Genomic DNA, 17,507 nt, shown 5'->3' on the forward strand with positions numbered 1-17,507 from the left:
CCTTGCTGATCATTTCTTTTAGCCCAAGATGCGGAGGGACGTGGAGAGATTTGTTGCTCACTGCACAACATGCCATAAAGCTAAGTCACGCCTTAATCCTCATGGTTTGTACATGCCTCTACTTGTTCCTAATGCACCATGGGAGGATATTTCAATGGACTTTATTTTAGGACTGCCTAGAACAAAGAAGGGGAGGGATAGTGTTTTTATGGTTGTGGATAGATTTTCTAAGATGGCACATTTCATACCATGTCATAAGACCGATAATGCTACTCATGTTGCTGATTTGTTCTTTCGTGAAATTGTCCGTTTGCATGGTGTGCCAAACACAATTGTTTCAGATCGTGATGCAAAATTTCTTAGTCATTTTTGGAGAACTTTGTGGGCTAAATTAGGTACTAAGCTGCTATTTTCCATTACATGTCATCCCCAAACTGATGGACAAATTGAGGTTGTGAATAGAACTTTATCTACCATGCTTAGGGCTATTTTGAAAAAGAACATAAAAATATAGGAAGAATGTTTGCCTCATGTTGAGTTTGCTTACAACCGTTCACAACATTCTACTACTAAAAAGAGCCCTTTTGAGATTGTTTATGGTTTTGTGCCTCGAGCCCCTATTGATTTGCTACCTCTACCAACTTCTGAGAGATTGAATTTTGATGCTAAACAACGTGCTGAGTTGATGTTGAAAATGCATGAGACCACAAAAGAGAACATAGAAACCATGAATGCTAAATATAAACTTGCTGGTAGCAGAGAAAAGAAGCATATCACTTTTGAACCAGGTGATTTAGTTTGGCTGCACTTGAGAAAGGATCGGTTTCCTGATTTGAGGAAGTCAAAGTTGCTTCCGAGAGCTGATGACCATTTTAAAATTGTAGCTAAGGGTGTGTTCGTTTCCTAGGTCTAAAGTTTAGAGGTGCCATATCAAAAGAATCTTATCATTTAGAAGTATTAAATAAAGTCTAATTACAAAACTAATTGCAGAACTTCAGGGCTAATTCGCGAGACGAATCTAATGAGGTATATTAGTCCATGATTAGCGGATGATTACTGTAGCATCACTGTGGCAAATTATGGATTAATTAGGCTCATTAAATTTATCTCGCGAATTAGCATCCATCTGTGCAAAAAGTTTTATAAACAGATTTTATTTAATACTTCTAAATAGCAAGATTCTCTTTGATGTGACGGGTCTAAACTTTAGAGGGGAGGAAACGAACACACCCTAAGATCAATAATAATGCATACAAACTTGAGTTGCCTGCAGATTTTGGGGTTAGCCCCACATTTAACATTGCAGATTTGAAACCATATTTGGGTGAGGAAGATGAACTTGAGTCGAGAGCGACTCAAATGCAAGAAGGGGAGGATGATGAGGACATCCCTCCCAACGATACACCCATGCTTACTACGCAGCAAGGACCAATGACAAGAGCTCGTGCATGAGAGCTAAATTATCAGGTAAACTCGTTCCTCGCTGTCCATAAACCATCCTCCATGAATGGGGTACTACTAAATTCTTGTGATGCTTTTCTTATTCTTAGGAGCTTGGGACATGAACCAGATTGGAGGGAGAGCAAACATGACAAGAAAGCGAGTGTGGATGATCAGATCGGACCATACCAGTTCGGACCTCCAGGAAGGGGCAACTTCGGAAGGCCATAACTCTTAGCTCCGAACATTGTTTGAAGCCCATGAGTACTTGTTAGAAAGCTCCTGAAGTCTACTTTCAGATGGATCCAACCTCAAGACGAAATTTCAAAGGAGTTAAGCAGAATCGCCAAAATGACGTTCAGTCTTCCAGTCTTGGGCTGAGGCCCTTGTATCTAGTTCAGCCCACTAGGAGCCCATTCTAAGCTAGGGTTTACACCCCCCACGCCTCTTGGCTGCCCCCCACCTATATAAACCACCAGCAGCCACCATTTGAGACTTGGATTTCGTTTGGTTGTAAGTCTAGCTGTTTGCTACTTTCTTGTAAACGCGTGTGTCGATTAGACCACCCGATTTGCTCGATTCAGAACCCCAATTTCGTGTGTATCAGATTTATCTTTTGGGCAAAGTCTGTGTGCTGTTTGCTTGTCCACTTATTCTTACTTGTTCTTCGATTTGCTTGCAGGTTCAAGTTTGTTCTTGGCACAGCAAGGACTACACAAATTGGAGGCGGTGTAACTGTCGCTAAGGCGCAGCGCAGCCCTTGTGGTGTTGTATCGGACAGCACAACGTCGATCCTCCTCAAATTGAGTTATCCCCCACTCTTATCGAAAGATCCGGAGCAAACCCCAGCGGGTTCCATCAGATCCCACATAAAAACTAAAATATCACGAACGACTCTGCTTCGTTTCGTCTATCTGCTCCGACGCTGCTCTTTTTTTTTTCCATCTGCTTCCGTCGAGCCTTGCTTTGAGTGCTCCGGCCTACGGCCCGAAGGCTTTGGCGAGCACCGCGGCAGCACCTCCGACGAAGGTTGCGGCGACGCGGCAGCCGGTGAGTGCGGCGACGGCTCCGACGAGCGTGTGGGGCAGCCGTGGAGGCTCCGGCAACAAAGGTTGCGGCGACGTGGCAATCGGTGAGCGCGGCTAGGCGACCGTGGAGGCTCCTGCGAGCGTCGCGCCGAGCGCAGCCATGGATACTATCTAGATGGGATTAAAGTTGTTGATTGATGAAATTAAGTAGCATCATTGCAAGGGTTGTAAGGATGGATTTTTACAATAGAGTAGTCTTCAAAAATCCACATCAATAAACTATAAATTATTGCAGAATATTTTTTACTTTAAAGCTAATAATGAAAATACATTTTACCGGTAGCAATGCACGGAGTCCTGAAACCCATTTGCCTTTTTGAACCTCCCACGCAGCAGTTGCATCCCCTCCCCCCTTCCGCGGCGGCGGCGAGGCGACCGACCGACCCGGACGTTCCTTTGCCTTGCCGACGGAGCCTCGCTCTGCTTCTTCTACTTCCGACTCTCCCCTCCCGCCGAGGCACGCACCCGCGCGGCGCCGCGGCTACTTCCATCGACCGGTAGGATGCCCAGCTCTACCCTACCGCCCCTCGCTTCGCCAAGGGGTTGTCTAGGGTTTTGGTAAGAATCCCCGCTCCATTTTTCGTTCGAATCGCGCTACCAAATCCCAGAGCTCGGGCCCCATCGCCGTCGCCCGCGCTCCCCATCCCGTGAAGATGAGCTACGCGGCGTACAAGATGATGCACTGGCCCACCGGCATCGACCACTGCGCCGCCGGCTTCATTACTCACTCCCCTGCTGAAGCCGCCGCCTTCTCCTCACTGGGGCCCACCATCTCGGGTCCCGAGGGTGACATCGACTCCGCGGCGGCGAGGGCGCCCCAGCGCGTGGGCCCCACCCCCAACCTGGTCGTGGTGGCGGCTAACGTGCTCGAGGTGTACGCCGTGAGGACTGACACCGTGATGGGGGCTGAGGATGGGGGGACTTCTTCGTCGGCCGGTGCCATCCTGGACGGGATATCTGGTGCTCGACTGGAGCTTGTGTGCTATTACAGGTGCAGAGGACGCTTTCTTGCATTTCTGCATTTACTTCTAGCTTTAGAGTTCAGGTAGTGATGTTAGCTTCTTGGAGGACTAATCGTTCTCTGAATGACATTTAGGCTTCACGGTAACATTGAGTCGATGGCTTTGTTGTCGGATGGCACAGAGAATACACGAGACTCCATCACACTTGCATTTAAAGATGCAAAAATAGCATGTCTCGAGTTTGATGACAGCATCAATGGCCTGCGAACGAGGTATGCACATGTCACATTGGATTGTCACTTTGAACGACCGACGAACATAGAGTATTTCTTCTTCGCTGTAGATGGGCACAATAATTTAACTTTTAACTAACTGTAATGATAAGTCAGTATGTGCAAATTAGAATTTTGTTGTTGGGGAAACTTTACACATATATGTATTATATATATTTCTGTTAGACGTGTTGAAGGATCATACTATTTTGTTTCCTCTTTATTGGTGGCTTTTGTTGGGCCTACCACAACATGTTTAGATGAAATGGCTGTGTTGTTCTTGTAGAGGTTTTGAAAGATCAAGATGCTGATGGCTATTGGCTTGTACTCCCTCCGTTCCAAATTATAGGTCGTTTTGGCTTTTCTAGATGCATAGTTTTTCCTATGTATCTGGACACACTGTATATCTAGATGCATAGCAAATGATATGTATCTAGAAAAGCCAAAACAACCTATAATTTGGAACAGAGGGAGTACTAGCACCTTTAATTTTTATCACAAATTGATAAAATTAAGTAGCACCTTTTTTTTCTTCTCTGGCTCTCTTTCTAAACTAAAATAATTATTGTCATGGTTGAATTAGTTTGTTGCTTTGCCTGACAGATTATGATTCCTGATCTTTCAGCTCAATGCATTGCTTTGAAGGCCCTGACTGGTTGCATCTGAAAAGAGGCAGGGAATCCTTTGCCTGTGGTCCTGTCATAAAAGCGGATCCTCAAGGGAGATGTGGTGCTGCACTTTTTTATGGATTGCAGATGATAATTTTGAAAGCAGCGCAGGTCGATTTTCCTTGATTTGGTCTCTTGTTGTCATCCTGAAGTGTAACTATTTGTAGCTTTGGATCTCCTGTAATCTTGATTCATTTAACATTAAACCTCAGCCAAGTTTTTTTTTACCATTTTCATAATTTATTTTACAGTGGGGATCCATGAAATTAATTGCCAATGTGATGTTTTATTGTTCGCTTTCAAATTAGTACAGTTATGTAAAATCTACATGTATATTGATTGGCAATTTATGGTATTTTATGTCTTTTTAGGTTGGGCAGAGCTTAGTTGGAGAAGATGAACCTACACGTATGTTGAGTTCGGCTGCCGTTCGGATTGATTCTTCATACGTGATTGACTTGCGTCTTTTAGAGATGAATCACATCAAAGATTTTACATTTGTGCATGGTGAGATAAGATCTTTTGGAAATGTCTTGCAATATGTGCAACTAGGTATTATAAGTAGATGGTGCTGACATTATTCTTCTATCTAACCCTCCATCCTATTTTGTTAAATGTTGCTTTTTTTTAAATTACTACTGTTGGTCATCATATCTTATATGATAATATGATGAGTAAATTGTATCCACCATACAACAATTTGTATGGTTGTATTGCTTTGGTCCAACAAGTAGCAAAACGCGCGAACCGATGCACGAACTTGTCAAAATGTGTGCATACACGGTCCTTATGGTTACAAAAGGGGCAGCATTCAGGATGAGGGAGGCCTCGGAGTGCCAGGTGATCTGCACTTTGGCATTGATTGTGCATGATCAACCACATAGTGAAACGACATTTGTGGGGTGTCTATGACTTCCATATGCGCTCCCAAGCATCAAAGTGGACTGCTCCCTGAAACGGAGCTTCATACATGGATTTCGCTGAGTACTGGTCAGAAATAGAGAGCCTCCAAATGTGCGAATCAGGAACACCTGGCTGTAGTTCCACCTCTGCAAGAAGTTCCAAAGATGAAGATTGTCCTTGATAGCAAATTTCTTGAATCTATTACTGGTTGGTCTGGTCATGGCTTCTAGAACAGTGCGCTTATTAGCAGGATGCTTCGGGATCCATACAACCAGATGAGGAGCAATTTCTTCATTACTCTGCCCAAGCAGCCATTTCTTGTTCAAGACTTTAATCGCTTTATGCGAAAGAGTTCTTTAACCATTTTATTCTTTTGCTCTGTCCACTGCTTCTATTTCTGCGTATCACATGTTCCTTTTCTTAATTTCTTGTCACAAAGTTCCTGTATATATTCATCATTAGTGGCACAAACTTCTCATATTCATAACTATTCCATTCATGCCATCTTTCCACTATGATGCCTTCAGGTTATATTGAGCCGGTGCTGGTCATACTTCATGAGCAAGAGCCTACGTGGGCTGGGCGTATCTCATCAAAGAGCCAAACATGCATGATATCTGCATTTAGTATAAGTATGAGTTTAAAGCAACACCCGATGATATGGTCTTTTGCTGTAAGTGTGCAAGATCAGTTTTAAGCTTTTGTCACTTCTTGTTAAAATCTATATCTTCTTACATTGTTTCACAAAAAAAATTCCTAACTTATTTATATGGTTTGGGTATTAACAAATTATAAAATCCATTTGTTATATCTTATCAATAAAATATGCTTGTATTGCTTTAATCATAAGTACTATGATTTCACATAAATCATTGATCCTTGCACAGCTTTACAGAACTAATACTTACCTCTAAATCCATGAAATTTAGGTTGTCGTTATTTGCTTTTTGTACTTTCGTATACTTCTTTGTGCTAGAAATTGATTAAAGGTTTAAGCAATGACTTAGATTACTCTTGACTTCTTTGTGTTGTTCCGAGTCTGGATCTAGTACATCATTGCTTGATAAGCTCATATTATTTTGTACTAAACTTATGAGATATGTAGTTGTTTGGGGCTATCTGAGGTGTATAACCTGGTTTTAAACTAAACAATTTATTTTTCATAAATTGCGCTTAGCAATGAACATCTTGGAGCTGTGTTCAATTTTTTTTCATCCAAATTATCATGGGATTCCAGAAGTTGTATTGATTTTCAAGTTTTTTCACAGTTCCTTTTGTGATTTGTTGATGTGATTATCTATTTTTTTTAGCACGGTTTCCAACTCCCTACCTTGTCAGCCTGTTGGGTGTATTGTTTTTTATGGGTTTATTTTGCTTCTTTCCTTCACTGAAGCAATCACTTCATTAATGTGTTTTTTTCCCTCAAACACTTAAGTGATTCATTTTCTTGGGCTCAATGTGATCTTTACAAAGTACTATTTGTTCTCTCCAGAAACTGCCGCATGATGCGTACCAACTTCTTGCTGTTCCTCCGCCTATTAGTGGCATTCTTGTGATCTGTGCAAATTCAATCCATTATCATAGTCAGGTAGGTCCACCTAAAAATACTCATGGCTGATGAACTTTGTTTCTTTGATTGTCTGTAATCATTGATTATTAAATTTTCTTTGTTGTTGCAGTCCACATCCTGTTCACTTGCCTTGAACAGTTTCTCATCCCAGCCTGATGGCAGGTAGTATGTTGCCTTCTTGCTTAAAATTGTAAATTCCATCTTCCTTATGACTGGCTCACTCCTCTACATCCTGCATTAGGAAAGTGCTTGCTTGTTATTTCCCTCAAATCACAGAGAGGCACTATGCCTTGTTTCTGATTGGTAACTCGGTAACTCCTAAGATGTTTATGTTACTTTAGCACCTTGCACTAGTGCACACATATAGCTACTGTGGCATTAACCATTAGATGATAATGACCATGGGGCATGGCCACCAACACTCACCTGTAAACCCATCAAGGATATACTGTTTGCTCTCTTTGAATATGCGTAGTGGAAATTGATCTAGATCAAAGCTAGCAAAAATAAATCAACTGTCAAGATTCTGTTGGCTTCAGGCAGGTTTCTAAAATACTGGATTCAGCAGAAATAACTTGTGGGGGTCAGGAAGTATGCTGAATTGGTACAAGGCTGTCATTTCTGTGGACAAATTCTTGCAAAATGATAACCATCTGCGTACCTGAAAAAAATGAAACAGTCTTGAACAGTGACCATGTTTTACCTGTTGACCTTCAAAAATATTTGGATCACATTATATGGTGGTACAACCTTCTTAAGGGCAATATCAGGGGGTACGTCTCTCCCCCCTGGTTGTCTTTTTTTAGTTGGAGGCCATTGGCATAAAGGGTATACTTATTAGTTAGTGAAATGCTGAGCTTTGAACCAGTCCATTAGGGTTTGCTGATGCTTTCAATTGTACCTAGCACCAGTTTTTACTAGGACTCTGTATTCTATCATTCTATGCAATTTGAATGAGATGCTATCTTAGATGTGACTTCCTTCAATGTGCTGTTGGCACCTGCATACGAGTATATATTTGCATCGGTTGATATGCTTTTACATGATTGCCAGTACTGCCACCATTATTATTCTAAAAAATCGGCAGGCGCTGTTGCTATAAGTTGTCTGCGGAACTGATGTTTCAGTTTTGCCTATTATTAAACCGTGCATAATTTTCAATGGCTGGGGGAAAGGAGAAATTAGCTGTTGAAGCTGAATGAAATTGTTACCTGGTTTTTGAATGGAAGGCGTTTTGCATGGTTGTTTACTAAATAGAGAAAGTTTGTCGCATGATATTGCAATCCAGAATTCAATTGACTTGTAGACCAGATTATTACCATTAAGGGATGGCTTCCCCGTATTCTCTTCAAAAAAGACTGTTATCAGTGGCAGTTGCTGTGAAATATGCAATATTTACTAGTACTTAACAGGGTGTCATTTGCTGCTGCAGCTCAAGTTCATATTTTCTGCATAAAAAATAGTGGTGCTTGTCTAGTATTGCAAGTATATAATTGGGTTCGGTATACAATATGTTTTACTTTGGTCCATGCATGATTCTGCTACCATAAATGGCTGTTTCTTAGTTTCCTTAGTCTTCATTATGGTGCCTTTATGTCTCTTTGTCAACTTTGCAGCCCAGAAACTCTTAAAACGAGTTTCCATGTGGAGCTTGATGCAGCTAAAGCAACATGGTTATCCCATGATATTGTAATGTTTTCATCAAAGAATGGAGAAATATTATTACTAACAGTGGTTTACGATGGGCGGTATGATACTATTGCTTACTATTTGTACAAGTGTTCTACACTTTATATTGATCATTGTCTACTTTTCTGGATTTACAGAGCTGTGCAAAGATTAGATCTTATGAAATCAAAAGCATCTATTCTCAGTTCGGTCAGTTACCTATGCACTTGCTTTGCTCATAGGGATTACTCTTGTACTATTTATTACTCAACTGAAGGATAATTTTTTTCATGTCCACTAACCTACTGGGCATAGGGTGCTACAACTCTTGGAAGTTCGTTCTTCTTTCTTGGCAGTCGTCTGGCAGACAGCCTTCTTGTGCAATTTTCCTTTGGTGTGCCAACATCTGTTCTGCCTGATCTAACAGATGAGGTTAGTTTTGAGATCTCTCTCTTGCTCTCTGGTTGTGCCCCTTAATTATTTGTTTTTATTTGAGAAAGTTCTCCACAGTAACATTTTAACTGGAAAACTTATATGCTAAAAATGCTGCTCACTTAGAAGGAATATGAGAGAACACCTCACACCCTAACGAAGGGAGGGTGGGTGGGGTGTGTGTGTGTGTGGGGGGGGGGGGGTTGGCTGCATTATATATATCCAATGATATACCATACAAGGAATGAACAAATCACTGGCTATACATTCCCTAATACATGCCCGCAGTAGTAGCTGGAGGATCTTAGACGCGAAGACTGGACCTAAATCAATGAACAACTGTGCATGCAAACCTTTGATCATGATGTCCGCGAACTGGTGGGAGGACGGTATGTGTAGAACACCAACTTGGCCCAAAGAGACCTTCTCGCAAACAAACTGAATGTCAATCTCGATATGCTTGGTGCGACGATGATGGACTGGGTTGGCAGTCATGTAGACCGCGCTGATGTTGTGATAATAGATAATGGTCGTAGTAGCAATCGGGACGTGGAGCGCCTATAGGAGTTGGCGGAGCCAATAGCACTCGGCGATGATGTGTGCAATAGCACGGTACTCCGCTTCAGCACTGGAGCGGGAGATAGTGGTCTGGCGCCTGAAGGACTAGGACACCGAGTTGTCGCCGAGGAAGACGCAGAAGCCGAATGTGGACTGTCTGGTGTCGGGGCAGCTATAGCCCAGTCGGCGTCGGAGTAGGTTGCTAGAGACTCGACGAGACTGGTGCCTATGTGAAGTCCATTCGACAGGGTGCCCTCTACATAGCATAGAATGTGCTTGATCAGCGCGAGATGTGGCTCGCAAGGATCAGACATGAAGAGGTAGACCTGCTGAACGACGTAGGCCAGGTCGATGCTCCTGTACTCGGAGGGGTAGGCGATCGGAGCGCCGTCAGAAGCGGAGAACTTGGCTCGAGTGTCAATTGGGCTCGACGTGGAGTGACACAGCCGTGTCCGTGCCCTGGAGGAGGTCAAGGGTGTACTGTCGCTAGGATACAAACATGCCATCGGTGGAGCGTGTCAACGATGCCGAGGAAGTGGTTGAGGTCGCATAGGTCTGTCATTGCAGACTCGGTGCGAAGATGTGCTGTGATGCGATGAAGGTCTGACCATGACTCTGTGATGATGTCGTCGATGTAGAGGAGCAAGTAGGCGATGCTCGTGCCCTGTAAACAAAGAGGGAAGTGCCAGAGGTCGCCGCGATGAAGCCGAGCTGCGTGATATGCGTGGCAAAGCGCTGGTACTACGCGCGGTGGGCCTGCTTAAGTCCATAAAGGGACTTCTGCAATAGACATATGGTTAGGCGCGGCGGAGTCGACGAAGCTTGGTGAATGTTGGCGGTAGACTGTCTCCTCCACTTGGCCGTGAAGGAATGCATTCTTCACGTCCAGCTGGTGTATCAGCCAGGCGTGTGAGATAGTGATGCTGAGGACGGCCCGGATAGTGGCAAACTTGACGACGGGGCTGAAAGTCTCATCGCAGTCGATGCTGTGCCGTTGAGAGAAGCTGTGAACCAACCAACGCGCCTTGTGACGGTCAAGTGTGCTGTTGGAGTTGGGACTTGTGCTTGTAGATCCACTTGCCCGTCACAAACGTTGGCACCTGGTGGTCATGGTACGAGACACCAGATGTCGTTGTAGATGAGCGCCTGATACTCGTCATCCGTTGCCGCTCTCTAGTTGGGATCGGCCAGCCCACTCCTGTAGTTAGCCGGAATCGGCGAAATCGGTGGCGCAGTTGCTGAGAGGTTCATGAACTGAACATGTCGAAGAGTCCTCGTCTGGGAGCGTGTGACTGGGCGGCGTGGCTCCGGTGCCGGGGTAGGGACTGGCGCCGGGGCAAGAGCTGGTGGCGGTGAAGCAGCTAGAACTTGGGCCGGCACAGGTGGCGGTGAAGTAGCTGTCTCCCCGAGGTCGTCTGCTGTAGACATACCAAACGGAGTGGTCATGGGCCGGCTCGGGTGCGTTGGGCGGATGGGCTGCAGGACGTTGGACAGCTGGTGGTGGCCTGTGACCTCCTATCACGGATGACCAGCCTAGGAGGGAGCAGAAGTTGCTTGAAGAGGTGGCCCACGGTAAATGATGGTGGGGTCGTCGATAGGGTCCTCCAGCAGGACTCCCAGCAAGACCCTGGAAGGGTGCGGTTGCTCGACATCACGTGGTGATGGAGCGACCGCAGGTCAGGGAATTAACTAGGAAAATATGGACTTAAAAATCAAATGTATTTGTATTGCAAGTTTACAATGGCCTTGCAATTCTGCTAACCTATGATTTTGTGTAAATCGTCCTAGCTCTTACATGTTAGAAAATGCAATTGGAATCAGGCTAGATCCATGCAGAAATACTATCTAGAATCACATGGTAGGAATGTCAGTGCAGGAAAAAACTTTCGATGCTTGTTTTTTTATTGTTAGTCTAGCTGCTTGATTAAAACTAGGCTAGGGCTAGTTCAAGAAAAAAACTAGACTAGAGGTTGCTGCTAAGTTTCGTCCATTGCACCTCTCTCCTACATTAAGATTTTTGTTTATTTCATGCAATTGTTAATATATATTTTTCTTATGATTGTTTTGCTTTGTTTTGTGAGTCTTTGTATCTTTTGTATCATTTTATTTCTATACATGACTGCATCTTTCCATGCACGAATCATTTGTAACATGTAGCGGTGAACTTTTGGAAATTATGCTCAACTTAGTTTGTCCCTTGAACCTTGGTGACTGATATAGTTGTCTACTTGTGCAACAGTGTGCTGATATTGAAGGTGACCCGCCTTTCGCAAAGCGTATAAAAAGGGTTCCTTCTGATGTTTTACAAGATGTGAACAGTGTTGAGGAACTTTCTTTTCATAATAATTCAGTGCCAAATAGTCTAGATTCAGCACAGGTCTGAAGAATACTTTCTGTCGTATGGTAGCTATCTGTTTATATCCACCTTCTGCAGTGCTGTTATATGTTCCATTTGTTGTAGGTTATACGATTTCTTCTTTATTTTTAGTTATTCATTTTGTTTTGTTACACGACGAGTTTCCTGCTGCATAGGTGCTTGCCATTTTTTTCTCTCCTATTGCCGATTCATTTCATGTAAACTTTACAGAAGATCTCATTTGTCGTGAGAGATGCTCTGATCAATATTGGTCCTCTGAAGGATTTTGCATATGGTTTAAGAACTAATTCGGATCCCAATGCGGCAGGCATTGCAAAACAAAGCAATTATGAGTTGGTAAGTTGTTTGAACTCTGAAATTGTGGGTTATAATGAAGTCTATCTTGTTCTTTTATAGTTTATTATATATTTTCATAATTGATTTTAGAGAGAAGGTATGAAATCCAGGTCCTAAGTAGTTTCAGCTGCTCAAAATCTGAGTGTTTTATGGGATCTAATACCAGATGGGTTTTGAGATTGTTTATTCTATGTGCAAATTTGGATTGTAATATGATACTGAAGTCAAGGAAACACATCGATAAGGAAAGGAGAGTCAAACAAAACATGGCAAAAGCTTACTAAATATACAAGAGAACTTGGCAGTGCACAGTCCCCCTGCAGGCCCGGATTATTACCTGGATGGGTTAATGGAATCCTTAAAACAATTACAAAGCAAAAAATTAAAGTGTGCAGACTTAATACTGTATACTATATTAAAACGTGGAAAAAATATCTATGATCCAGTCCTATTCACACTTGCCCTTTGCAAAAACTTATTTTGCAAATGGACCCTCCAGGAATCCATTTCGAAAAATGGGCCCAACTGCCCAAGAGCTTGGCTCCTGTTGGGATGGTGCTCACTGCTAAGGGTGTATACTGTGGTGTCACGTATCCTGACGTTACAGCAGGGCCAACTTTAACTGTCACAGCGCTGTGGTATGTGCCTTCGGTGCTGTGACAATTATCGTTGAACTCTGGGGTCTGTTTTTAGAAATTGTATCTCAGAGGGTCCCTTTGCAAATTAAAATTCTCAAAAGAACTAAATAAAAAAATCTCACCTGTGGTCAGCAGCCATAGATTAATTTTTCCACTCATTTTATTGCATGTTTTGATCTTTTGTGTATTCTTCCATACGCAATATCATTGACTGAGTTCTTGACAGGCTAAACACTGCAATAAAAAAAAATCGACGCTCTGGTTGCTTGGAATGATAGGAGATAGACTGGGGTAACAAAGGAAGTTGATTTTATTATTTTCACTTTATCAATTTAGGAGCCCTTATGTAGGACCAGCCCTAACACACAGATCTGGCACATCCAATCCTTACGCTAACTTACTGATGCAATTAGAATTCTAGGTGCTGAAGTAGACAAACTAACTTTTCTCCAATGTAAACAAAGTAACATAGAGACATCGTTCTGGAAGCACCGTAATGGTTGCATTTTTGATGGATCTGCCCCTAATCTACAAGGTGCACTACATGCCTTCCATGAGGAAGCACAGCTATGGAAAGCTGCAGGGGCAGAAGGGCTTGCTGCCCTAGGCGTAGGCCGTATGGCTCAGTAGTGCTGTTAGTTTGCTTGGGTAGTGGTCTGGTCCGTGTGATTTTCTTTTTGTAACATTCCTCTTTGTTGCGTAACTACTCTAACCCCATTCTGGTCCAAGGTGGGGTGTGGTTTTATTGTAATTGGACTTTTTTCCTCTCCTTAATACAAAGATACGCAGCTCTCCTGCGTATTCGAGAAAAAGAAAACATAGAGACATCATTCTTGCTGCTGTTTCTTGCGCCAGAATTGTCCTTGCTTTAAGCCTGGCTGCTAGTGTGCACAGTGCACTTGTTGTGTGACAGTTCAGCACTCTGTCTGCATCACACATCCTTAATGAATTTGTGCTAATCATTTAGTTGATTAATGTGATTCATAATTTACTTTTTGTTACCATTCTTTGCATCAAATCTTTCTTGCTCTAGTGGAATCATGTCATGAAACACAATCTACTCATCCTGATTTCTTAGATAATTGCTGAGCTGTATAACTTCTGTCATTCTTCATTTGAGTTTCTTCCTTTGTGACAGTATTGGCTGTTTCAGGTGTGTTGTTCTGGTCATGGAAAGAATGGAACACTGTCGGCCCTTCAACAATCTATTCGCCCAGATTTAATTACCGAGGTACATACATTTTTTTTCCTGTTCTTTTGGTCAATCACCTTTATCACTCTTCTGGGAAGAAGATAATGCTTGGTATGCAATTTTCTTTCTTTGTCAATTGATGTCACTATTACGCCTGGTATTGTTCATTTGGACATAGTTACATTTGGACTTTTGATGTTGCAAAATCAGGTTGGGTTACTTAACAGACCAAGTGCACATTCATTCATGATGCGTAACTTTGACCTAATGGAATACACGTAGAGGTTATTTTTTGTTGGACTTTGGGGATGGTAATGTAATCACATAGGTTATAATGTTATATACATGTTGTAACATGTCAATATGTTAACATTGCTGGATAACCTGACATGTATTGACAGCAAAAAAAACAAAAGGTCTATTCCCCGAAATTATCGCTCGTCATGTAATAGCAGAAAAATTCAGTCACTGGGTCATACCAGGACAGCTCAATTTACCACTACATCATTGCCTTTTGTGAAACTCTAACAACATACTTTACCATTTTTCTTCTGCCTTCCCATCTTATATTAGTATTTTGCAATCATCAATATGCCTGCTATATTTTGAATTTAGGGAAAATTGTAAAAAGGCATCTTATAACGCACCCTTATTCATACTTCCCGCAGACACATCTTGGTAGAAACTAAACCAGACCCCCAACTAATTGATATCTCATAAACTCCTCCACTCCCCAAACCATTATTTTCCAATTTCTTGTCACATGCCAGCATCCCGCACATTGTCACCTTTTCATGGGTTTGATAACTGGGTTGTGGCATAGATGGGTTTGATGGGTTGAATAATTGGATGCTTATAGGCAGTACCATCAGAGTGGTGGATGGATCTCAGTGTCATTGTCATTGGTAGACAAGCTGTGTCTGCAGATGACCAATGAGAATGAGGGGATATTTGTCGCTGTAGATGGTTGATCGTTAGTGTTGTCCTCGGTGAGGAAAGCTTGGTTGTAGTTTTGAGCGTCTCCGTGATGAGCTTATCTGTAAGAGAGCTTATCTGTGGCTGTTGTGTAGATCAGGAGGGGGCTTGTGTTGATTATAAGTGACTAGGATGATGACATTATTACTAGGCATGACAATCACTGTCTACTTTAAGCGAAAAAGGGAATCATGTGAAAAAAAATTGGGGAGTAGACATAGTGTAAAAATGGAAGGGAATTGACTTTTCAGAAGTCTATAGTACCCAAATAGCTTATATGGTGGAAATTAACAATATCGTGCAATTCTCTTTGTTTTTTTTTTGTTCTCGGAAGTTTCAATTTCGTTGCCCCAAGTATTTTACTTATGTTTGTTCATAACTTGTCTAGGTGGAACTACCAAGTTGCACAGGTATTTGGACGGTTTACTACAAGAGTTCCCGTGGAATTACAACTGAGGATAATGAATATCATGCTTATTTGATAATAAGCCTAGAAAGCCGTACAATGGTAACTCTATTTCCATTTCCTTTTTTCTCCTTGAAGATATTCTGCAGTGAGTTCTGAGTTATTGATTATAATCTTTATAATCATGTGGGACTAAAGATAATAGTATCTCAAGTCTTGGTATTAGTAGAATGTGGAATCTTAGAGAGAGTAGTTGATTGCCGAAAATACAATATTTGAATGTTTTCTGATCTTCATCTTTCAAAGGTGAGTATGGAACTGTTCACACCCCTTGCCTGGCCTGAAAAAGCATGGCTTTGAAAAGCTAGGTTTGTCCAGCAGTACCCACGCCTAAAGAATGGGACAGGTGCTTGGCTGGGTGTTTTAATGCTTATGTATGTTTCTGAAATAATGGTTGTATTTTTTTCTCTAACTCTCCTGTTGTATTATTTGTGGAATTTGAAATCAAAGGACGGTGTGCTACCCTTCTGTGTCTAATTTGTGCATTTGCATGCTCGAGACATCATTTGTGCATCTTTTAAACGCCCTTTCTGCTTCCTGAAATGCATGTCCTGCGCTTCACACAAAATTCTTTTCTTCCAAATCGTGACTGAAATAGGTGCATACTTGCATACGGATACATTATGCACAAAAGTGATCACATGATATGGAAAGTATTGGTAGTAAATGAAATAGAAATCCCATAATATGCCATTTAATAATTACATAGGTTGTGTTTGGTTGGGTGGCTAATGAGCTAGACAGGCTAGCGGTATGCAGGCTTGATGTGCTTGGTTCCCTGTCCAAATTCCTAAGCCAGGCTTCAACAATGCAACGGAGTTTGGGGCCTGGCTTTCTGGAAACGAGGGGAGCAAGCATTTGCAACAAGCCATGCTTGCACAAGCCTCGTTGGCACATGTTGCAGGTATCTCCTCACCTCCTGTGCGTTGTGCCGTCCTTACCGCTGGCGGAGCTCGATGGAGCTCATCCACGCAACTCCAGCACGCAGCGGAGCTCACCAGCGGCCGATGGGACGTCAACAACATTTGCAAGTAGAGGAGCAGATCTCGCAGCTATGCACAACCATGTGTAGCGCCGTTGGAGCTTGAGGTCTCAATGGGGCGGAGCTCAATTTGTCCGCACGGCTCCTAAGGTTCGCCAGAGCGCGAGGTAATGATAGGGAGAGGAGCGGTGGACCTCGATTCGCTCGAGATCAAGGTTATGACCGTGAGAGAGGAGCGGCGGTCCTTGATTCGTTCGCAATGTACCTCGATTCACTGGAGCTCGAGGTTATGATGGGAAGGAGGACTGGCAGACCTCGATTCATCTGCACCGCACCTTGATTCGTCCTCGCTGGACCTCGATTCGCCAGAGCTTGAGGTCATGACGTCAAGAGAGGTGTAGCGGACCTCAATTCGTCCACACTCCGCGTCAAGGAGGGAGGCGATGGCCGCGGTGGACAACCGGGCGCTTGTGGAAGCTGGGATACGCCACGCTTGCTTTGTACATCTTGATTTGCATCTCTACAACTAACGAGAAGCCAATCAAAGGCTAATGTCAAACAATGTGAGAGCTGGTGGAGCCTAGAGGCCTTGACGGTGAAAAGGAGATGGCACCCTGCCGAGCCACGACTGCTTAGGACCTCGAGGATCACGATCTCAACCCCCGCTGCCACAGACGCTAGGCTTGCTGGCTTCGACGGCTTCCGGGGGCTCCTTTACGTGCTGCATAACACGAGCTCGCTCCTTGTGTTATCCTCGCTAGTGGCGCCATCTCTTGCACCACTAGCGTCTGGGGTTCGTGTGTCGTGGAGGCCGGCGCGGATGCCAGCGGCGGCTTCGTGGCGTCCATCACAAATCAGCAGCAGAGGATGGCATAGGAGGCTGAGCCCGACAGTCGTGGTACGCCACGGGTCAGGATGTGCGAGTTCCGCTGCGCGCGCTGCCATGGAGGCGTCACAGGAGGAGGAGTGCGCAGTCGCAT

At 43.3% G+C, this 17,507-nt stretch overlaps 1 protein-coding gene across 5 annotated transcripts in view; it reads left to right on the forward strand.

The window, feature by feature from the left end:
* The first annotated feature begins 2,822 nt into the window (after positions 1 to 2,822).
* The window catches only part of LOC112899571 (probable cleavage and polyadenylation specificity factor subunit 1), a 28,317-nt gene continuing 13,632 nt past the window's right edge, over positions 2,823 to 17,507 (forward strand). For 2 of the 5 annotated variants that reach the window (XM_025968085.1, XM_025968086.1), the window contains exons 1-14: positions 2,825 to 3,519; positions 3,625 to 3,762; positions 4,388 to 4,541; positions 4,802 to 4,937; positions 5,861 to 6,006; positions 6,826 to 6,921; positions 7,013 to 7,065; positions 8,520 to 8,651; positions 8,730 to 8,781; positions 8,887 to 9,003; positions 11,801 to 11,938; positions 12,149 to 12,274; positions 14,051 to 14,143; positions 15,468 to 15,587. In XM_025968085.1, coding sequence (XP_025823870.1) covers positions 3,182 to 3,519; positions 3,625 to 3,762; positions 4,388 to 4,541; positions 4,802 to 4,937; positions 5,861 to 6,006; positions 6,826 to 6,921; positions 7,013 to 7,065; positions 8,520 to 8,651; positions 8,730 to 8,781; positions 8,887 to 9,003; positions 11,801 to 11,938; positions 12,149 to 12,274; positions 14,051 to 14,143; positions 15,468 to 15,587 — 1,839 coding nt within the window. In that variant the 5' untranslated portion in view covers positions 2,825 to 3,181. Of the gene's footprint in view, positions 3,520 to 3,624; positions 3,763 to 4,387; positions 4,542 to 4,801; positions 4,938 to 5,860; positions 6,007 to 6,825; positions 6,922 to 7,012; positions 7,066 to 8,519; positions 8,652 to 8,729; positions 8,782 to 8,886; positions 9,004 to 11,800; positions 11,939 to 12,148; positions 12,275 to 14,050; positions 14,144 to 15,467; positions 15,588 to 17,507 lie in introns of all 5 variants that reach the window. The other 3 variants (XM_025968089.1, XM_025968087.1, XM_025968088.1) reach the window with 3 other exon arrangements.

The sequence above is a fragment of the Panicum hallii genome, chromosome 7 (assembly GCF_002211085.1).
Source record: "Panicum hallii strain FIL2 chromosome 7, PHallii_v3.1, whole genome shotgun sequence".
Classification (NCBI taxonomy): Eukaryota; Viridiplantae; Streptophyta; class Magnoliopsida; order Poales; family Poaceae; genus Panicum; species Panicum hallii.